General features: G+C 41.0%; 4 protein-coding genes across 6 annotated transcripts; 1 reads left to right on the top strand and 3 right to left on the bottom strand.

Moving 5' to 3' along the window:
* Positions 1–435: 435 nt before the first annotated feature.
* On the top strand, positions 436–4,912 carry LOC146389974 (myelin-oligodendrocyte glycoprotein-like). The gene is made up of 3 exons (XM_084913823.1): positions 436–670; positions 1,990–2,313; positions 2,550–4,912. The coding sequence occupies exons 1-3, from the start codon at positions 601–603 to the stop codon at positions 2,708–2,710; spliced, it is 555 nt and encodes a 184-aa protein (XP_084769949.1). The 5' UTR covers positions 436–600; the 3' UTR covers positions 2,711–4,912.
* Positions 4,913–6,659: 1,747 nt separating this feature from the next.
* On the bottom strand, positions 6,660–8,174 carry LOC146389973 (low affinity immunoglobulin gamma Fc region receptor III-like). 2 transcript variants are annotated; one of them, XM_084913596.1, is made up of 6 exons: positions 8,112–8,174; positions 7,994–8,029; positions 7,414–7,686; positions 7,089–7,334; positions 6,846–7,031; positions 6,660–6,760 (listed from the first exon to the last, which is right to left on the bottom strand). In XM_084913596.1, the coding sequence occupies exons 1-6, from the start codon at positions 8,140–8,142 to the stop codon at positions 6,660–6,662; spliced, it is 873 nt and encodes a 290-aa protein (XP_084769722.1). In that variant the 5' UTR covers positions 8,143–8,174. The 2 variants fall into 2 exon arrangements, with proteins under 2 accessions (XP_084769722.1, XP_084769724.1); XM_084913598.1 differs by having other exon boundaries at positions 6,846–7,013.
* A 4,122-nt stretch (positions 8,175–12,296) lies between these two features.
* Positions 12,297–15,863, bottom strand: LOC146389972 (Fc receptor-like protein 5). 2 transcript variants are annotated; one of them, XM_084913497.1, is made up of 6 exons: positions 15,593–15,863; positions 15,475–15,510; positions 14,895–15,167; positions 14,570–14,815; positions 14,321–14,494; positions 12,297–14,205 (listed from the first exon to the last, which is right to left on the bottom strand). In XM_084913497.1, the coding sequence occupies exons 1-6, from the start codon at positions 15,639–15,641 to the stop codon at positions 14,102–14,104; spliced, it is 882 nt and encodes a 293-aa protein (XP_084769623.1). In that variant the 5' UTR covers positions 15,642–15,863; the 3' UTR covers positions 12,297–14,101. The 2 variants fall into 2 exon arrangements, with proteins under 2 accessions (XP_084769623.1, XP_084769630.1); XM_084913504.1 differs by having other exon boundaries at positions 14,321–14,414; positions 15,593–15,851.
* A 2,580-nt stretch (positions 15,864–18,443) lies between these two features.
* LOC146389971 (low affinity immunoglobulin gamma Fc region receptor III-A-like) lies at positions 18,444–21,386 on the bottom strand. Its single transcript, XM_084913659.1, has 6 exons — positions 21,356–21,386; positions 21,049–21,084; positions 20,075–20,347; positions 19,750–19,995; positions 19,516–19,674; positions 18,444–19,411 (listed from the first exon to the last, which is right to left on the bottom strand). Exons 1-6 carry the CDS (start codon positions 21,384–21,386, stop codon positions 19,308–19,310), a joined length of 849 nt encoding a protein of 282 aa, XP_084769785.1. The 3' UTR covers positions 18,444–19,307.
* Between the last annotated feature and the right edge of the window lie 61 nt (positions 21,387–21,447).

Here is a 21,447-nt window from a genome sequence, read left to right as displayed (position 1 = left end):
GAGAGGCAGCAGTTCTGACAGCTTTTTGCACTGTGGTTGCTGAAAGTCAGGGTTTTGTTAGCAGTCGACTCTCCTCAGTTTGTTTTCTCACTCCTTTGTTTATTTTGGTTCTTTCAGTTTACTTTCTTGTTTAAACACATGACTCACTGTGTGCACTAGCATTCATATAGATAGGCTGCTGCAGCAAGCCCCACAGCAGGGAGGACTAAACCATTTTTTTATCTGTAAGGGGTGAAATGGCATCACACCTAGTGTTATCACGGCTAGTTAGGAATCAAAGTTTAGTCACCTGACTGATTTATTCATGAAATTTAAATATGACACTAATTACTAAGAAACTAAAAAAAAATGTTTCAGGTTTGGACAGACCCCTCCCACCTCAGGGGCCCTGGGTAGTCCTACTCTTCCTCCACCGCTTCCACGCCCCTGCTTGCGTTGACACGATCACGGAAGACGCGGAAGACGTACGGATATTTAAACAACATTAAATGTTAATGTTTTTAATAAAGTACAACTCAGATAATCTCACGCCCAGGATCTATCGATAAGGAAGTTTAAAGTTTTTTTTAAAGCTGAAGAAGGAAAAGTCCGAACACGGAAATGAGAGCTGGCAGGTCTGCGTGTCTCTGCTGGAGTTTACTGTCTGTCTGCGTCCTGCTGGTCTCTGCAGGTGAGACTCAAGCTGTTTTAAAGCAACATGAAGTATGAGAGTTCACTTTATATTACTCTGAAAAGTCCGTAATACTGAGCCTATAATATCTGTGTCATTAGTGTCTGTTTAACCTGTGCTGTGGAGATGAGACACGAAAACTCAGCACGCAACCCGATTTATTTGCAGTTATTCTGAAATACGCACGGCGGGGTGCTGGGCTCAGTTCCCAACAATTTCTTTTCATTAACACAACAAGGTCCGGAGAAAAGATGATGTTGCTCTGCGCTGTCACTGAGGGAGGAGTTTAAGGTGTGCAGGAGGAGGTGGAGACTATATCGACTGCATGTTTACAAGTGATTTATGTATTTTAAAAAACAGCTTTTACTATAACTTGCATAAAACTAGACCAGTTTTGGATAATTAATTGCAAAAGTTATGCATTTTTACTACCACCAAAAGTTTCCCCTTTTTTGGAACATTATGTTATAGCCTACAACAGGATTTTACCAAAGAGTAATGCTGTGCAATACTACATATTCTTGTATTCATCCAATATCAAGTAAATATAGGGTCAGTTTAGCAGATGCTAGTACCTATACTTTTAAGTCATAAAGGCAGATTATGTTGGGGTGAGCAGTGTGTTGTGATTTATGGGCTCAGTTGTTCTCAAATTGAAAATTCTGAACACATTTTCAATCTGATACCAATATCATCACTGTATCGATATTTGGATGGATCTGCCCAGCTCTATAGGAAGGGTTCAGAGGCCGATGTGCTCCTAATACCTGTCCCAAGACCAGATAGCTCAATGCAGGTGAGCTGAGTTCTATCAGGGATGGTACAGGGACATTTCCCGGTGGCCTTGGGATCATTTTTGCCAGCCATGGACTTCAGCTGTGCAGGAAAGCATTGACAGGGCTCTGACAATCCACACATGTGGTGTGGCTGTGTTAGGCTCACATAAAGACTGTTTGCTGTTACCAATGCATTTGTAGTTGTAGGGGACTGTAACACTGTCATGAGAACTCCCTCTGTTCCCAAAACATCTGTCCACAGAGTTCCCACAGAGACGGAGACCTGCTGATCTTTGAAGGATTATGAAGAATCTCCAAACAGTTTAATAGTAAAACAGCACCGAAAACAAGAAAATAAACAATTTAGATTAAAAGATAGATCATAAAAGGACTTAAGGGGCTCATAAGATTATAAAGTTACCTGAGCTGCCGTGTGAAACACATGAAAATCCCACGCTGAGTGGTCTCTTAGCTCCTTATTCTGATTGGCTGCTATACTTTGATCCCATTAAACTCTCTGCTCTGAATTATTTCTTCTTTCAGACCGCAAAATCATCACAGCGGATACTGGACAGACTGCCACTCTGCCGTGTCGAGGTCCAAACAGCGACATCATAGGTGTGGAGTGGAGCAGAGCTGACCTGAAGACACAATATGTCCTTTTGTACCGGGACGAGCAGCTCGATCCAGCAAACCAGCATCCGAATTTTAAGGACCGGGTGGATCTGCAGGACAGACAGATAACGGATGGAGACGTGTCTTTGATTCTGAAGGACGTGAAGACTGAGGACACAGGAACATATGAGTGTCGTTTGTTAGATGGGAAGTCCATCAGCAGCATCTACCTGAGAGTTGTTGATCCTCCAGGTGAGTGAGTAGAGTTGAGTGTGTGTGATCAGAGGTGAAGCTGCTTCCTGGTTGTTGATGTTTGTTTGTAAAGATGTTGTTGATGAGACTTTGTAGAAAGCAGCTGGTCTGAGTGATGTGATCAGAGTGCAGTAGATAATGTCTGACAGCAGTTTGAAGAGGAAATGGATTCTGTTCTGTTCTTCACTCATCACCTACCTGACAGCTGGCACCTCACACCTGTTTCTCACCTGCAGGTCAGACAGGAGGACAGAGTGGAGATGGAGTGAACGAGGATGGATTTGTTGGACTGAGAGCTGGTCTGCCTCTTCCTGTGATGTTCATCATTGCTGGTGTATTTTTAATTTACCGAAAACATAAAAAACGCAGGCGTCACGGTTTGTACTATCATGTGTGAACTGAAACTCTTTGTTGCACTACATGAAGTAGGAAAATGGTGGAGCGGTTTACAGTGGAGATGTGGCCATTACTTTTATTTATTTTGTGCACAGAAGGACAACAGAGCAATGCTAAACTGCAGTATACTGCTAACAGAACCTTGGCTCTTTGCAACCATTTGCACAGACAGCATGCTAACGCTAAGTTAGCCAATAACACAGAGTGTTGCTGAAACTGGGTGTATGCTGACCCCAGCCCAGCAGCCAGAGTCTGAACTTTAACAGGTAACAAAGGCAGAGATGATCAGTCAGACTTGAAATTGGTGTTTCTACCTGTCCGTGTTTCTATAGTAGAGCAGCTGTGGTGATCACTTTGAAGTATCTTTGCTTTGTGTTGAAACCTGAATAATAAAAGAAAGATCATATGTGTGTCCTCGTTAGGACAGGGATTTTTGTTGATGTGTGGGACTGGGTGTAATGACACCAAAGCTGGTTATAAGACACAAACACCAGAATCAACCTGAGCTGTTAGAGTTCATGACAGAAACTGAGTAATTTGTCATGTAATCACATGAAGTCAGATTATATCAAGTAATTAATAGACATGGAACTATTTTTTTCTTCTCTCCATTAAGTGTTTTCTCTTAAAGGTGAAGTTAGTTTTCCTCTCTGTGAATTATAATGTAAAATGTCCTGTTTTTACAGTTTTGTAAACAAATCTTTATATTTTATAAGCTAATGCTAACAAAAACTGTTTCATTTGTCAATGTGAAGATATCCTGTAAGTTGTCAGATTAATGTAGCTGTTACAGTAAAATGACTCTTTGCACAGATAAAGCTTTACCTCCATGTGTGAGTGATCAAAGCAGATGCTGTATAGACATATTTGTATTCACTTAAAGTCACAAGAACGTCTCGTGTGATGTGCAAATTTAAAAACAGGGTCTAAACGGTAAAGATGATGGAGGGTGGGTGGATGGATGGATTGATGGATATTTTTTTATACATCCAAATAAGAAAAAATGATTATAATTAAGGATTAAACCATATCACTGTACATTCATGCTACTGGAAGGATTCATTAAATAGGATAACATCAAGTGAACATGAAACGCTACATGTATAAAGGCTACCTTACACCACAAAGCCACGCTCTAAAAAGCTTTCACAGATTTAACACTGTCTGTGAAGCTGGAAATAAAGTTTCTATTTTTAGAGTATGTTTGGCACCATGTTGTGCAAGTACCGCAGGTGATGTTACTGGGTTGGTTGGCTAATAGACTTCTATTCATTTATGTTAGCTAACTAGTGACAGATCAGATTACTTAGTGTAATTACTTAGAGAAGCAGTAAAAGGGTGTCATTTTTGTGAACCACCAGTGTACCTGACTCAAACTGGCTCTCCTCCTCACTCTTAAAACAGGTGGATTTTCATGTTTCAGTTCAGCTAGCCGATGTTGAAGAATCACTTGCTGCTAAAGAGACAGAGAGTGAAAGTGGGCAGTATATCCTTGGTTTCTTAGTATTAAATAACTCATTGTTGCAGACAGGGACAGTACAAAATCATCCCCTTAGACTGATTTTTAGTTTTAGTTTCCATGTTTTCTGCTGAGTTATTGGTTCTGTCATTATTTAGCTAACATAAACTCAGGTATGTCTTATTAGTTGCAAGCAATCAGCCAACCCAGTGATGTCACGCTCTGTACTGACACAAGATGTTTTAAATCCAGCTCCACAGTGTTACATCTCTGACAGTCCTTGAGAGCAGGGCTCCATGGTGTAAATTAACCTTTACACATGTAATGTTTCATGTCCACTTTAAATACAATGCAGGGATTTAGTGTAACACATGGGATACGTCCAAGTGAACACATTTACGTTAATTACTTACATAAAAGTCTTCTTAACTTACAAAGTTTTTCTATCAGGCTGTAAAGATGTCGTTATGTAAACTTTTAACAGATTGACAGGTGACAGGATATGATGTATGCTGCTGTAGTGAAACTGGAATGGAGTTTAAAACTTGTGATTTTAACACAGATAATTTATGCACTTTTTAATTTTATGATGTTTAAGACTTTGAAAAAGTATTTTCATGAAGTCAGAGCTCCTATCTTGAGAGCACCGGGTTAGCTTAATGTGATCAGAGGCTGAGGAGGGGGAGAAGCTTCCACTTTATCTTTGTGATAAAACGTTTCACTGTGTTTAAAAACATGAATAAAAACTGTGTTAAATCAATGTTTGTGTGCTGACTATGTTGTTTTCTGGTAGAAGGAAGTTTCAGGAGGAAAAGGTTTTAAAACTCAGAGAAGCTGTGCTGAGCTGTATGTTCCTTCCAGGCAGACGCAGATCAGGGTGTGATCAGTTAAGTAAAGATGGCTAATGCCCAGGAATGCATGGTGCTGTCCTCAGACATGCAGTTTTACTAACGCACAGGCCTGAAAAACGGAGAGAGTAAGGAGCGCTCTTCCAACAAAAGGTCAAAGGTCAGGAAATGCAACATAAAATCCAAAGCAAAGAATCACTCGTACATAGAAATGGTGATTAGTGATCAGACGTAAGTCTGAATCTGAATCTGGGACATGTGACTGTGAAAGGGTTTTAAAAAACTGCTAATTAATAACCAGATAATACAGACCAAAGAGAATTGAGGGAAACATTTACAGGCTGGATTAGAAAAAAATAAAACAAATATTAAACATCTTATTTGGTCTCTTATGACAGAAAAACGCTGAGCTCAGGCATTTAAAGAAGACATTAAGATTAGAGACATGTTGCCTCACACACTGACCACACATTGGTCTTTTTGTAGAAAGTATTTGTTATTAGTATCATGTAGTCCATCCCAAGCTTCTCATTGACTCTTGGAACAAAAGGCAGTAAACTCTTACTGTGTCCTCTATACTACCTCTATACTAGACTACAGGTGGACAGAGCTGTAGTCTAAAGGGGAAAAGTCTTTCAGGTCACATCAGGGAAAGAGGCTATCCTAGATCATAGAATATTAAACAGATTCAAAGTCTAATCAGAATTCCTGATGGATGATGAGAGTCAAACCTTAAATACTGATCCGTATGTGTAGGTTTACGGTACACGTCAGCTTTTAGATGTCCCCCATTCCTGATGATCTCACAGTCTAAGAAGGCTAACCTGCCACTTTTCATAACCTCCCTGGTGAATTTGATGTATCGGTCCACCGAGTTAATGTGATCCGTGAAATGTGGTACGTCCTGAGATTTGATTTTCACCCAGGTGTCATCCACATATCTGAACCAATGGCTTGGTGGTGTTCCAGGGTAGGGTAGCAAAGCCCTCTTTTCCACTTCTTCCATGTACAAATTGGCCACGATGGGTGAAACTGGGGAGCCCATGGCACACCCTTGTTTCTGCCTGTAGAACTGACCCTTGTATGTGACAGAGGTGGAATGAAGACACAGCTCCAAAAGCAAACACACTTGGTCGATGCTGAAAGTGGTCCTGCTGCTGAGGTTTGGGTCATCCTGTAATCTCTTACGGACTACCTCCAACACTTCCGTGACTGGGATGCAAGTGAAGAGAGATGTAACGTCGTACGAGACCATGGTTTCATCTGCCTCCATAATGACATCGCTCACCTTCTCAACAAAATCCAGGGTGTTCTGGATGTGGTGTTCAGAGCTGCCCACCAGCGGGTTGAGGATCGAAGCCAAAAACTTGGAGATGTTATAGGTGATTGCACAAACATCACATTGGGAAGACAGGTCGGAAACAGAAATAAATGTAATGGTTTGTACAATAATTAGTGACAGAGCTGCAGTGGTGCACACAGTACATGACGGATCTTTTCCTCTGAGCAGGAATATTTACTGGTTATCTACAGAAAAAAATTTGAGAGATGAACATCTGAGTCCATTTATTCAAATAATCTCCACATCAGAGATGGACAGGACAAAGTTACTGAGACTCACAGAGACACAACAGAGCTCTGATTCAGAAGTGATACTCTGTAGTGACATCGGTGATGACATCATAATGATCATCCAGTCCCTGATCAGGCTGAGTGGGCAGGATTGAGACACGAATGTTATTTCCTGCAAAAATGTAAGAAGTGTTTCAGCTGTTAATTTATAGAGAATTCTGCATATTGATTAATCAGAAAATGATTCAAAGTGTTACCTTTAGTTCTCTGTCGACATAAAGACACGACAAGGAGAGTGGAGATGATATATGGAGAGAACACCACCAGGTGGATAACTACAAGCTCAGGTGAAAATAAGTCAGGACGCGGAGTTGATGGAGTGGGAGGTGGTGTAGAGGTGGGTGGTGGTGTGGTAGTAGGTTTTTCTGTAGAGAGAATCCCACCTGTTCAGGTGAATATGTGGATGAAATAAGAGGTGAAATCAGAGTGAAGCTGCTCACCTGTGACAGTGATCCAGCTGGATGGAGACTCTCCATGACCGCTGATGTCACACTTGTAGAGGCCTTCATCAGACCTGGAAACATGCTGGATGGTCATGTGACCTGTAGGCTGCTTCCTGATGAGGGAGCCATCTTTATAGAAAGCAGCTGGGAGGTTGGAGGGAGTGGTCTTTGTTTTACAGAGCAGAGTGACGTCATCTCCCTCCATCACAGGGAGGACAGGACTCTGCAGGATCACTGATCCACCTCAACACAGAGACAAACTACAGCATTTCATCCATTTACACACAGCTTCATCAACACTAACTCCACACACTCAGCTTACCAGTGACTGTCAGGTTAACCATGTTACTGATGGGACCCTCTCTGGACTCACACCAGTAAACCCCACTGTCCTGTGGATCAGTGTAGCTGATGTTACAGGAAGAATTGATTGAACCAGACCATTTTCCCCACCCATCTCCACACTGAGTCCTCTGTCGTTTGCTTGTGTTTCTCCTCAGAGTCCATCCAGCAGAGCTGTCGTCCTCCTCACAGCTCAGAGACACAAAGTCTCCTTCAAAGAACTGAGAGCTGCTGGGACTCACAGTCAGACGAGCTGTGAGGAAGAAGAGGGGACACATACATTACATTGTTATCAGACATATTTTACACTGAGTGAATTCACATTGTGAGTTGTTTTCTGCTGACCTTCAGTGATGGGAAATTATCACTTTCATTCTTGCACCTCACATTTATATAACATCTAATCATTTAGACTGATATAATAACATGATTAGATACACCGACAATGACTGAGGAGGAGTCTGTCTTCAGTTAGCTGCACCCCGTTCTTAATAAATGTGTCTCACAGTCTCCTGGAGGAGTGAGGCAGGTTTACAGTGTGACAGAAGAAGGTTACTGACCTTGGTTTGTGGTGCAGCTCAGCAGTGAGATCAGAACTAAAGAGAAATTAAACTCAGGTTAGTTCAGAGTTTCACATTCAACAAGACAGCAGAGGCATGAAAAACAGAGTGAGCTTACAGAGCAGACACAGCAGAGACGTTTCCTCCATCCTGCTGCTCAATGATATCAGACCAACACTGAGATCAGTTCATGGTTACACTGAGTAAAACCCTCCTCTTCCTCTTTCTCTGTCTCTGGGTCTTAGACTTGTGGTTAGAAAAAACCTTGTGTGAAAAAGCTTTGTGTGTTTATTTCTCTGCTTCCTTGAAACCAAAGTTTTACACGTTTCAACTGAATATTGAATAAGAGTGAAAAGCAACAATATCTACGACTGACAGTTGACCTTGAATGCAACATCAGTACCTGTATGATGCCTTCACTGACTCCCCGACCTCTTTTAATGGATGTTTTCTCAGCTCTTTGAAATAATTATACTGACTGCATTAATGTAATTATTGATTTAATTAATAATATCGCAGATTGAGCCAAACAAACTTCCTGTAGTTGAGTGCACGTTAACTGTGCAAACGTTAGTTGTTTTGTCAGAATTCAGAAATTCCAGTGTTCCAACCACTGACTTGTGGCCTGAAAGACTAAATAACTTGAATGGCTGCACAACGTCAGACTACACGTCACGCCCTGGTTAATGTTTGTGAAGGTCTGAAGGAGACATGTGCTGCATACAGTGAGCTGTGTTCATGTACCTGCAGTGACAACACAAGATCACAACTCTTGTGTTTCTCCTCAGAATCTGCCAGTTAAGTTAATACATTATTATTCCTACATTCAATCATCACTCTATATTTATTCATCAAAACATTTATGTTACTTGGGATACAATATAGTTTTTCAGTTATCAGCACAAAGGTCAGATAAACATTAAGTGTACTTTGCTGCAGTGCTCACGTCATCTCAGCTCATCAAGAAGGAAACAAAATCACAGAACAGAGCATCAGGATTATGATTCTAGTTTGTGTTCATATGAAGGATTTTTCAGTCTGTTATTTGATGACAGTTACAACGCACGCATCTCTGTGTTTAATTAGTTACTTTCTTCAGTAAATAAGTAAAGTAATCCATTATACTAACACTGCTACTTATACAGTCTTTGTGGAAGGTTCATCATAAAGTTAGTGATCTGTCAAGCTTTGGTTGGTCTTTTAAAGCTATACAAACAAACAAATATGTGCAGAATTAACTGATAACTCATAACTTGTCAGATTAGAGATGCATGAAGTATCTGATGGATAAATTTGAACACATTCTGGTCCTGCTTCCTCATTGGCTGCAGTAGTAACACTGATGGCTTTAATGACTTTAGACAGTTACATGATGAACTTACTGACTTTGGTTTGTGGTGCAGCTCAGCAGTGAGATCAGAACTAAAGAGAAATGAGTCTCAGGTTAGTTTAGAGTTTGTGGTGTTTAATGAAGTGATCAGAGAGCAGAGCAGACACAACATCTCTGTGTGCTGATTGTAAGAAAATACTGAAGCAGAGTCAGAGCAGGAAGGAGAAAGATTGTTGGATTCAAACACGTGAAGAAGATTCATTTTACAGACAAACATCACTGAAATCGAACTACAGAGATGACTGGGACATAAAATCAGCCCTGGCATTAAGAATGGCTCATGTTCAAAGTAGTTGTTCATTTTACTTGAATCTCTCCCTTTCTAGTTATGTCTCTTCATTATCTTACTGTTACTTTCACATCTTTGTCACTTCCTTACACTCTTAGGCTACGGCTACACAAATCCAGATAAATTTGAAAACGGCGTATTTGTCTAAAAACGCTCTGCATCGATGCTATCGTTTTCAGTCATTTCCATCCACACTTAAAACGCTATGTTCCAGTACTGCGCATGCGTGAAATGTAAGAGGAGTTGACCTGCCTCATTTCCGTCTGCCATTTATTTACTTTCCGGCTCTTTGAAACGTCGCGGCAAAATGTTGAGGAAAAGCATCGAGTTTTATCTGGAGCTATCTGGAGGATGTACAAACTGATATTATTCTTTAATAGGGCTGGCAAAATTGAAAGCAAACAAAACAACTGCTGTACAATGCCATCCGCCATCTTAGTTGAATTGGTCACATGACTGCATCATATGACTAAAATCTGTCATCATTTTCGAAAGCCTCGGTTTTTCCAGTCCGCACTGCGACGTGAAAACGGTGTTTTCAAATTTATCTGCGTTTTCAAAAAGCTCACATTTCCTTGACCAAAAACGCCGTCTCAGTGTGGACGGACGAAGGCCAAAATGGAGAGAAAAAGATGCATTTTCAAACAAAATCGGATTAGTGTGGACGTAGCCTTATTGGGACTGCTTTCCCTCCTCCTCCACTTCTTCTCAGAGTCCCAGCCTCCTGTGACTGTGATGAGTCGTTACTGGTTGTTGCTGGTATGACTGTTGACAGTGCAGCAGCAGCCCTGAAGGCTAACATGTGATAAGAGTCTTTCTTCATCTTTCTGCTTTGTTAACATCAATGTGCTTTTCTCTGAGGATACTAGTATTAAACCCACAAACATGTGACCCAACTAAAAACTGGGAGAAAAGCTGACACAAACACTGAAAAAATAACACTTTAATGTGTGAAGTCCTTCACCTGAATCTCAAAACATTAGAAATGGCTTTGTAACCATAATAAATGTGTCTCACAGTCTCCTAGAACTAAAGATCATGTTTCCTCCGACCTGCTGCTTCCTGATAATCAGACCACTGAGATAAGTTCACAGTCACATCTAGTAAAACCTTCCTCCTCCACCCTGTGACTGACTGTGGATTGTGGCTTTCTCTCCCTCAAGCATTATGAGAAACTTTCATTCTTTGACTGAAAAAAATTGGAAAAATAAAGTGTTAAAGATTCAAACTGAAACAGTAACGATTAACAACAACTGATATCAGGACCTGAAGGCAACATGAGCATCTGTGTGATGCTTTCATTGACCCTCCGACCTCCTGTAAGGAGTGTTTGAAGCTCTTTTTACACAAAGAAAATAAAATTCAACTATTTAATATATTATTGATAATACATTCAATGATTTTTTTCAGAACATTTGCAGATTGTTAGAAACCAGCTGTGTCTTCCTGTAGCTGAATGTAGGTCAACTGTGAGGTCTGAGTTGGAGGTGGGCTTTAGCTTCTCTCTGTTTCAACCACTGACTTGTGGTCAGAAAGATAGTAAATAAATGTTTGGCTGCACAACATCAGACTGAAAGAAACACTAAAGATGTGAATCAGAATACTTTATTGATCCCTGTAGGGGAAATGTTGTGGGTTACAGTGCTTCAGTACAAACAGTAACAAAAACAGACAATACAAGAAGTAAAAAATAGCACAATATATACAATATATATATGCATATAAGTCACTTACTAATAAATATCTGAATAAGAAAGAAGAGCATGTGTAAAAAGGGTGTAACTATTGCAGTGTTTACAGCGTGTTAGATGGATGCGTTGTACAGGGAGATGGCCACAGGCAGGAATGATTTCCTGTGTCGTTCAGTGGTGCTTTTTGGTCAACTCAGTCTCTCACTGAATGAGCTCCTGTGACTGACCAGCATGTCATGGAGTGGGTGGGAGGTGTTATCCAACATTGTCTTTATCTTGGACAGCATCCGCCTCTCCGACACCACCTTGAGGGAGTCCAGCTTCATCCCCACAACATTACTGGCCTTGTGGATTAGTTTATTGAGTCTGTTGGCATCTGCGACCCTCAGCCTGCTCCCCTCAGCATGCAACAGCATAGAGGATCGCACTGACCACAACAGACTTGTAGAAAATCCTGAGCATTTTCTGGCAGATGTTGAAGGACCTCAGTCGCCTCAAAAAATAGAGACGACTCTGGCCCTTCCTGTAAAGTGCTGTGGTGTTTTTAGCCCAGTCCAGTTTATTGTCAATGTGTACTCCAAGGTATTTATAGTCCTCCACAATGTCAACACTGACCCCCTGGATTGAAACAGGGGTCAAGTGTTTCCTGGTCTTCCTGAAGTCCACGATCAGTTCCTTGGTCTTTGCCACGTTGAGCTGCAGATGATTCTGCTCACACCACGTGACAAAGGAGTCGACCACAGCCCGGTACTCTGTCTCATCATCCCTGCTGATGCATCCAACCACTACAGAGTCATCAGAAAACTTCTGAAGATGGCAGGTCTCTGTGCAGTGGCTGAAGTCTGTGGAGGGTGAAGAGGAAGGGGGACAGTTCTTTGTGGTGCTCCTGTGTTGCTGATTAACTTGTTAGACACACACTGTGGAAGACGCACATATTCAGAATCAGAATCAGAAGACTTTATTTATCCCCAAGGGGCAATTAACAAACAACAGAGCAGCATAATGTTGAAGGACAAATAATAAATACACAGAATATACAGTATATACACTTTTAAAATGACACAGTTTTAAAAGTGAAGTGACTGAAAGGTGAATAAATAACTGTAAGTGACTAAAAGTGAATAAAGTGTCGGTAGTATAAGAAGAGTGTAGTTTGTATTATAGTCTTCCTGTTAGGTAATCAACAATCCAGGACACCAGAGAAGCAGCCACCTGCATCGCTGTTAGCTTATCACCCAGGAGGGTCCGCCTGATGGTGTTGAAAGCACTTGAAGTCAAAAAAAATATGACCCTCACAGTGCTCGCGGCTGGTCCAGGTGGGTGTAGACACGATTGAGCAGGTAGATGATGGCGTCCTCTGTTCTGAGATGCAGAGAAGCTGAGCTGAGCTGCTATCAGATCACTTCTGCTCTCACACTAACAGAGATTTTGTAAATCCTCTACGTGTTTACTGTCCATGTTGTCAGAACTCTAATCTCACTGAAATCCAACTGAATGTGTTGCACAGAAACCACACCACACAAACTGAGCTGTGTTAATGTAACTGCAGTGAAAACACAGACAGAGTCAGTATTTATCTCCACATAACGTTTAAAAGAAACAGTGTTAAATGGGTCTCTAAATATCTGAAATAAAACGTTCATTAATCAGTGATTTGATAACAAATTATCTTATCAAATCAAATGTGATTTACATATGGTGGTCCTGAAACATTGACCCTGACCTACTTAGAAATGACTGACAGTCATGAACAGTAAAAATTAGGATTTCAGTCCTGCTTTGATTTGATTTGTACTTTCACTCATATTTCTATGGATGTAGCATGTTGCAGCTAATGCGTGCTCCACCCTGTTGCACACATTTGATCACTCATGACAACAACAACAACAACAACAACAACAACAACAAGAAACACTGTTGTGAAATAATTGAAGCTACAAACTAAATGATCCAAAATCAGTCAATCTTTCATACTGTCTGTGGGTCTTATGAGCCAGGCTGTGACAATGTGGGGGCTCACCTGGGATTCAGACCCAGGACCTCTCATTTCATATGAGGCTATGACAAAAAGAGTTGGGACAAAGAGGGCAGGGGCCCATCACAGCACAAACCACATGAGCTGTACGTACAGATACTAAAGAGTGACACGGACAACAGGGGCAGTTTAAAATGTTTCACAGGATGTGGCTTTAATAACAAAAAAACACCAACAAGAAAGAGTCAATTTCAAGGCTCACTGAAAAATTCACAGTTTGTGTTGATCCAGGAAGAGGTGAAAAGACAAAAACTGCATCAGTCCAGTCTGAGTCATGTGATCATGTGTTTACAGTCAGGCACCAAAACGCTATGACAGCATCTGTGTGAGACGGGTAGATTTAATTCCGGTCAGAACCATCAGGACACCGGCTACTCCAGTGAGGTGATCAGGTACGATGTGGAAACATAAAATACCAAAATTAAACAGGAAGTAGCATGACTTTGTCTTTTTCTCTGATATTTGACCTGAAAATGTCTTTCATGTAATAATAAGCTGAAAACGTCTTTCAGTGACAGAGCTGCAGTGATGCACACACACACAGTACATGATGATCTCCTCCTGTGAGCAGGAATATTTGTTGTTTATCTACATAAAAATATCCAGAGATGAACATGAGAGTCAATTTATTCAAATAATCTCAACATCAGAGATGGAAAGGACAAAGTTAGTGAGACTCACAAAGACACAACAGAGCTGTGATTCAGAAGTGATACTCTGTGGTGACATCAGTGATTACATTATCATGCTCATTATCCAATCCCTGGTCAGGAAGAGTGGGCTTGGTTGAATCACTGATGCCATTTCCTGAAAAAACAAAAACAAAAAACAAATATAGAATATCTATCGGCTGTTTATTCATGAAGAGACAGGATTTAATCATCAGAATATTCATTTATCAGTGAATGATTCAGAGTGTTACCTCTGGCTCTGTGTTGATATAAAGACATCATGATGAGAGTGGAGATGATATATGGAGAGAAAACCACCAGGTGGAGGACTATTCTGAATGCAAGCTGTAGAGAGGAGTCAGCAGTCAGATCTGGAGCGGTGGGAATAGTTGTAGTGGTAGGTGGAGGTGTGGTTGTATGTTTGTCTGCAGAGAGAATCCCACCTGTTCAGGTGAATATGTGGATGAAATAAGAGGTGAAATCAGAGTGAAGCTCCTCACCTGTGACAGTGATCCAGCTGGATGGAGACTCTCCATGACCGCTGATGTCACACTTGTAGAGGCCTTCATCAGACCTGGAAACATGCTGGATGGTCATGTGACCTGTAGGCTGCTTCCTGATGAGGGAGCCATCTTTATAGAAAGCAGCTGGGAGGTTGGAGGGAGTGGTCTTTGTTTTACAGAGCAGAGTGACGTCATCTCCCTCCATCACAGGGAGGACAGGACTCTGCAGGATCACTGATCCACCTCAACACAGAGACAAACTACAGCATTTCATCCATTTACACACAGCTTCATCAACACTACCTCCACACACTCAGCTTACCAGTGACTGTCAGGTTAACCATGTTACTGATGGGACCCTCTCTGGACTCACACCAGTAAACCCCACTGTCCTGTGGATCAGTGTAGCTGATGTTACAGGAAGAATTGATTGAACCAGACCATTTTCCCCACCCATCTCCACACTGAGTCCTCTGTCGTTTGCTTGTGTTTCTCCTCAGAGTCCATCCAGCAGAGCTGTCGTCCTCCTCACAGCTCAGAGACACAAAGACTCCTTCAAAGAACTGAGAGCTGCTGGGACTCACAGTCAGACGAGCTGTGAGGAAGAAGAGGGGACACATACATTACATTGTTATCAGACATATTTTACACTGAGTGAATTCACATTGTGAGTTGTTTTATGCTGACTTTCAGTGATGGGAAATTATCACTTCCATTCTTGCACCTCACATTTATATAACATCTAATAATTTAGACTGATATAATAACATGACTAGATACACCGACAATGACTGAGGAGGAGTGTGTCTTCAGTTAGCTGCACCCCGTTCTTAATAAATGTGTCTCACAGTCTCCTGGAAGATTGAGTCAGGTTTACAGTGTGACAGAAGAAGGTTACTGACCTTGGTTTGTGGTGCAGCTCAGCAGTGAGATCAGAACTAAAGAGAAATTAAACTCAGGTTAGTTCAGAGTTTCACATTCAACAAGACAGCAGAGGCATGAAAAACAGAGTGAGCTTACAGAGCAGACACAGCAGAGACGTTTCCTCCATCCTGCTGCTCAATGACATCACACCAGGTCTGAGCCAAGTAAAACCCTCCTCTTCCTCTTTCTGTTCTTCCCTTTTCTCTGTGTCTGGGTTTCAGACTTGTGGTTATAAAACACCTTGTGTGAAAAGACTTTGTGTTTATTTGTCTGCTACTCTGAAGCCATAGTTTTAAAACACAAAGTAAAGATCAAAAGCAACAAAATCTACAACTGACATTTGACCCTGAATGCAAAATCAGTACCTGTGTGATGTCTTCACTGAGTATCTCACGTCGTTGGAGGGAAAGTTGCGCAGCTCTTTCTTGACAATTACATTTTAAATGTATTGTCTATGTTAATGTCATTATTGATTTCATTAATAACATCGCAGATTGAGCCAAACAAACTGTGTCTTCCTGTAGCTGACTGCACATTGACTCTGAGGTAGAAAGCTTTAGTTGGTTTTGTGCATCTCTCTGTTCCAACCACTGACTTGTGGTCAAAAAGAGTAAACACACTGAGTGGCTGCAAAACATCAGACTACACATCATGCTCTAGTTAACATTTAGAAAGGTGTAAAGCAGACATGTCTTGGATACAGATAGTTGTGTTCCTGTACCTACAGTGAAAACACAGAGTCAAACATTATCTACCAATAATGTTTATAGGAGACACTGTGACATGAATGAAAAGGGCTAAAAATTCACTGATTTGTTGACATTCAAAGGACAATGCCTAAAAAACACAGAGGTAACAGAAAACATGGACACTACCTGACGTAAACTTACACATTTGTGGATTCCTCTACAGATATCAGATGTAAACCAGAGATGGAGAGGAGTTCATCAGCATATTGTCAGTGTCTATATCTGAAAATAAAGATTTTTAACAACTCAGTGATTTGTTGACTTTCTGCCTAAAAACACAAAAATAGAGACAGTAAAAAACACGGACATTTACTTACTTTGAGTCACATGTTTGTGAAATCCTCTACACATTTAGTAATCCAAGTACAGACATGGATTTTAGTGCACACACAAAATGACATTTACAGACACACATGCATTTGCTGCAACAATATCCACATAGAATCCTCTATCACATGAGTTGGACAATGAAAGGAAAGTTCCATGTGCGAATTACGGAGAAAGCTGTAAGATATCAGCATTACCAATTAGCTTTTTAAAATTGTATTTTAATCCTCAATGTTCTCAGAGGTTTGTGCTCAGTCAGGAAGATAAGAAGCGATCCATGAATCCACTCCCAGTCACATGATGTTATTTTTACCATCTACTGGACACCAATTAAAGTAACATGTCAGTATCTGAGTGAAAGTGCATGATGCATATCCTCATCTGAGTAGGATGATCTCATCTGAGCAACCAGATTGTCCATTGATTTCAATCACAAAACAGGAAATACTATAATAAAACAGTCCTTATCAATAACTCTTTTATGTATTCCTAAAATATCACTGCAGGTTTCATTTAGAGATAAACTGGATGCTACTGTCAATAATTAGTTACAGAGTTGCTGTCGTACACATACAGTAATGATGATAGAAATCTTCCTCTATGAAAGAATATTTGGTTTTTAATTTAGATAAAATTATCCAAAGATGAACATTAGACTCAATTTATTCTAATAATCTCCACAACAGAGATGGAGAGGACAAAGTTAGTGAGACGCCAACATCATCATGCGTATCATTCAATCCCTGCTCAGAGTGAGCAGATAGGATCAAGGTATAAAGATTGTTTAGTAACGAGTCCATTAGCTGAGCTATGCCAGAAAGCAGTTATTGAACACCAGAGTGGTGTAAATCATGTCCTCTCTGTCATCCTCTACAGGAGTCCTCAGGGTCCATTTCTTGTTCAAAACACTGTGCTGTACATTATGATTCAAATAAAGACTCCAAGGTAGAGTGAATTAACAAATAGTGAATGTTTACTAAGGGTTACGTTGCAAAGATCCAACTAACTCCAAAGGTTAAATGAAAAAAAGAATCAGCAAACCAAAGTCCAGGTAGTTTCAGGAAACACCAGGAGTCTAATCAGCTCATCGGAAAAGAGGACAAAACAGGAAATACCAAAATAAAACAAAATGTACCAAAACATGTTCCTTTAACACCTGATCTGAAAACATCTGCAGGTTTCATTTAGAAATAAGTTGGATTACTTGTACAAAACAGTAGTTAAAGAGCTGCAGTGGTAAACACACAAACAAACCAGGAGATTTAAGCTAGAATACAAAACAAAATATGACAAGAATTAAAAAAAAGAACAAACTAGGCATAAAGCAGGATAATAAATATGACTTAAATTTCAAGTTAAAAAGTACTGGAGCAAAGACCCAGGCCTGTGAACAGTCCATGGACCTGAGAAGGAAGGAGAGGGACTGAGGAAATATCCAGAGGAAACATTATCTATATAGCAGATGTTTGGTGTTTTTTCTCCAACATCAGATCTGAAAGCATCTGCAGGTTTGAATTTTTAGAAATAATCTGAATGCTTTGAAGAATCCCTTAGTTACAGAGCTCCAGTAACACACACAGTATATGATGAAAATCCGCCTCTTAGGATCAATTTATTTGATCTTCCCCTGCCAGTGGCAGACGCCCTCAGACATTGCTGCGTTGGTGGTTCTTTGTGTCCGGGGGTGGGCGTCCAGGTACCCACCGGCTCACTCCTGGTGGCTGCTTGTCGGGGCCTGGAGCCTAGGGCTCGCTCGGGCCTCTTCCGGGGTGGGGTGCCCTCAGCCTCTCAGCCTGGGGCTCGGTCACTCTGGCACAGCTGGCTGCAACCCAGCTTTGCCAGACGGGCACGTCACTGCAACCCCCCCTGGCTTCTGCTCCGCGGCTGCTGGGTGACCCCTCTCAGCTCTTTCTGGGACAGTGGTGCGGCTGCCCCTCTGTTGGTCTTCCTTGGTCTCTTGTGCTCTGAGGGCCTCTGGATGTCTGGAGTTTTGATCTCCTCCATACCTGCTTCATGCCCTGGAGGACGGGGCTGTGGCCCCCCCACACCCTCTAGCAGATCATTACATGAAGGAACCTTTTAAATACAAGCGCGTCCATGCTCACAGGTGTACACACGGGTGCTCACACACACAAACTACACCCTTTTTGGCTCCTACCTCAAAGCACACTGTGCGCTGTCGATCTTACATGCTGCACAATAATGTTTAATATTTTGTATTTACTGTTATATTCACATAGATTATCGCAATGATGTTGTTTATTATATTGCTCTCTTTTTTACTTGTTTTCTCTTTTTTCTTTCTCAACAGGTGATCCAGGTGATTGATATATGTATTTTTTGTCTGTTTGTTTTGTTGGTTTATGTTTTTCTTTCCCTCTTTCTTTCTCCCTTTTCCTTTCCCAGTCAAGTCTGTCCCGTATTTAGCAAGTGAAAATAGAATAAAATAAACAATAAAAGGTGAATCAAATCGACCAATACGGCAAGGCTGGGATGGTCCATTTGGTAAAGTAAATCCGTTGGGCATCTTTCTTTGCCTTTAGACAATAATTCTGATGGCAAAAGAGCCAAACGGGACAGGCAAAAAAAAATAAAAAAAATGATCAATTTATTTGTTTAGCTAGATGAAAATATCCCGAGATGAACATCAGAGTCCATTTATTCAGATGATCTCTATGCCAGTGGTGAGGAGGACAAATTTATTGAGACCCACAGAGACACAACAGAAGTTTGTTTCAGAAACGATGCTCTGTGGTGACATCAGTAATTACATCCTCATGTTCATCATCGAATCCCTGCTCAGGATGAGTGGGCAGGTTCAAGATGCAAAGTTTGTTCCCTGCACATACAAAATATGAAAATGTATCAGATGTGAACCAATGAAGAGTTCAGATGAAAAGAATATAATCATCAGCATATTAAGGGATTGATTCAGAGTGTTACCTTTGGCTCTGTGTCGATATAAAGACATCATGAGGAGAGTGGAGATGACGTATGGACAGAATACAAGCAGGTGGAGGACCACTCTGAATGCAAGCTGGAGGGAGCTGCAGTCAGGGGGTAGTGAAGAGGTGGTGGATGGAGGTGTGGTTGTATGTTTGTCTGCAGAGAGAATCCCACCTGTTCAGGTGAATATGTGGATGAAATAAAAGGTGAAATCAGAGTGAAGCTGCTCACCTGTGACAGTGATCCAGCTGGATGGAGACTCTCCATGACCGCTGATGTCACACTTGTAGAGGCCTTCATCAGACCTGGAAACATGCTGGATGGTCATGTGACCTGTAGGCTGCTTCCTGATGAGGGAGCCATCTTTATAGAAAGCAGCTGGGAGGTTGGAGGGAGTGGTCTTTGTTTTACAGAGCAGAGTGACGTCATCTCCCTCCATCACAGGGAGGACAGGACTCTGCAGGATCACTGATCCACCTCAACACAGAGACAAACTACAGCATTTCATCCATTTACACACAGCTTCATCAACACTAACTCCACACACTCAGCTTACCAGTGACTGTCAGGTTAACCATGTTACTGATGGGACCCTCTCTGGACTCACACCAGTAAACCCCACTGTCCTGTGGATCAGTGTAGCTGATGTTACAGGAAGAATTGATTGAACCAGACCATTTTCCCCACCCATCTCCACACTGAGTCCTCTGTTGTTTGCTTGTGTTTCTCCTCAGAGTCCATCCAGCAGAGCTGTCGTCCTCCTCACAGCTCAGAGACACAAAGTCTCCTTCAAAGAACTGAGAGCTGCTGGGACTCACAGTCAGACGAGCTGTGAGGAATTTAGTGTATTTTAACTAAAATTAATTGACCTGCTGACTTTTACAGTTCATTAATGGGATGACAGGAAGACATTACCATAAGCATACATTAAGGTATTTACGTTGCATTTGTATCTAATTAGTAATTTAATGAATTAGTATTCTTAAGAACACTACTGCAAACAACCAACACCATATAGATAACAATCAAAGGAATATTTCAGGGTTTTTTTAAGCATCACATTTATTTAACTTCACCTCAGCTTATCAAAAGTCACAACAAAAATCACAGCGTGATCTCCAAGTCTGCATAAGTCTACACTAACATGTCATCATCTATGTTTTTTCATCATGATTTTATGCTGACAGTTGCAACACAACATATCTCTGTGTGTAATTAGTTACTTTTTAAGGGCAGTAAATAGGCTTTTTAAATAATGAATTGTTAGTCTCACAGCCTTCGTGAAATGGTCATAAAATTAATGATCTGTCAGGTTAGTTCGTCTTTTTTATCTGTAAAAATGGATGAATAAATACAGAAATGAGAAAAAATTGTATTGATATTTCATAACTGTCAGATTACAGATGCATGAAGTAGTCGAGGACTAAATTCAAACACATTGTGGTCCTGATTCATCATTGGCTGCAGTAAGAACTAACAATGTTAATAACTTTAAACTGCGTGACAGCGCCATATGATGAACTTACTGACCTTGGTTTGTGGTGCAGCTCAGCAGTGAGATCAGAACTAAAGAGAAATTAGTCTCAGGTTAGTTTAGAGTTTGTGGTGTTTAATGAAGTGATCAGAGAGCAGAGCAGACACAACATCTCTGTGAGCTGATTGTAAGGAAATACTGAAACAGAATCAGAGCAGGAAGGAGGAAGATTGTTGGATTCAAACATGTGAAGAAGATTCATATTACAGACAAACATCACTGAAAACAAACTACAGAGTGTTTTATGAGCTTTTTAAAGATTTCATCATCTGAATCTTCCAGAAATACACAGAGTGAACTTACAGAGCAGCCACAACAGAGATGTTTCCTCCATTTAAATCCTCAAACTTTATGTTAGATGAAGTTGATACTTTTCTTCAGGACGATGGAGGAGT

Source organism: Perissodus microlepis, chromosome 3, assembly GCF_051167445.1.
Source record: "Perissodus microlepis isolate ML-2025 ecotype Zambia chromosome 3, ASM5116744v1, whole genome shotgun sequence".
Taxonomy (NCBI): Eukaryota; Metazoa; Chordata; class Actinopteri; order Cichliformes; family Cichlidae; genus Perissodus; species Perissodus microlepis.
This window is presented reverse-complemented; position numbering and strand designations above follow the sequence as displayed.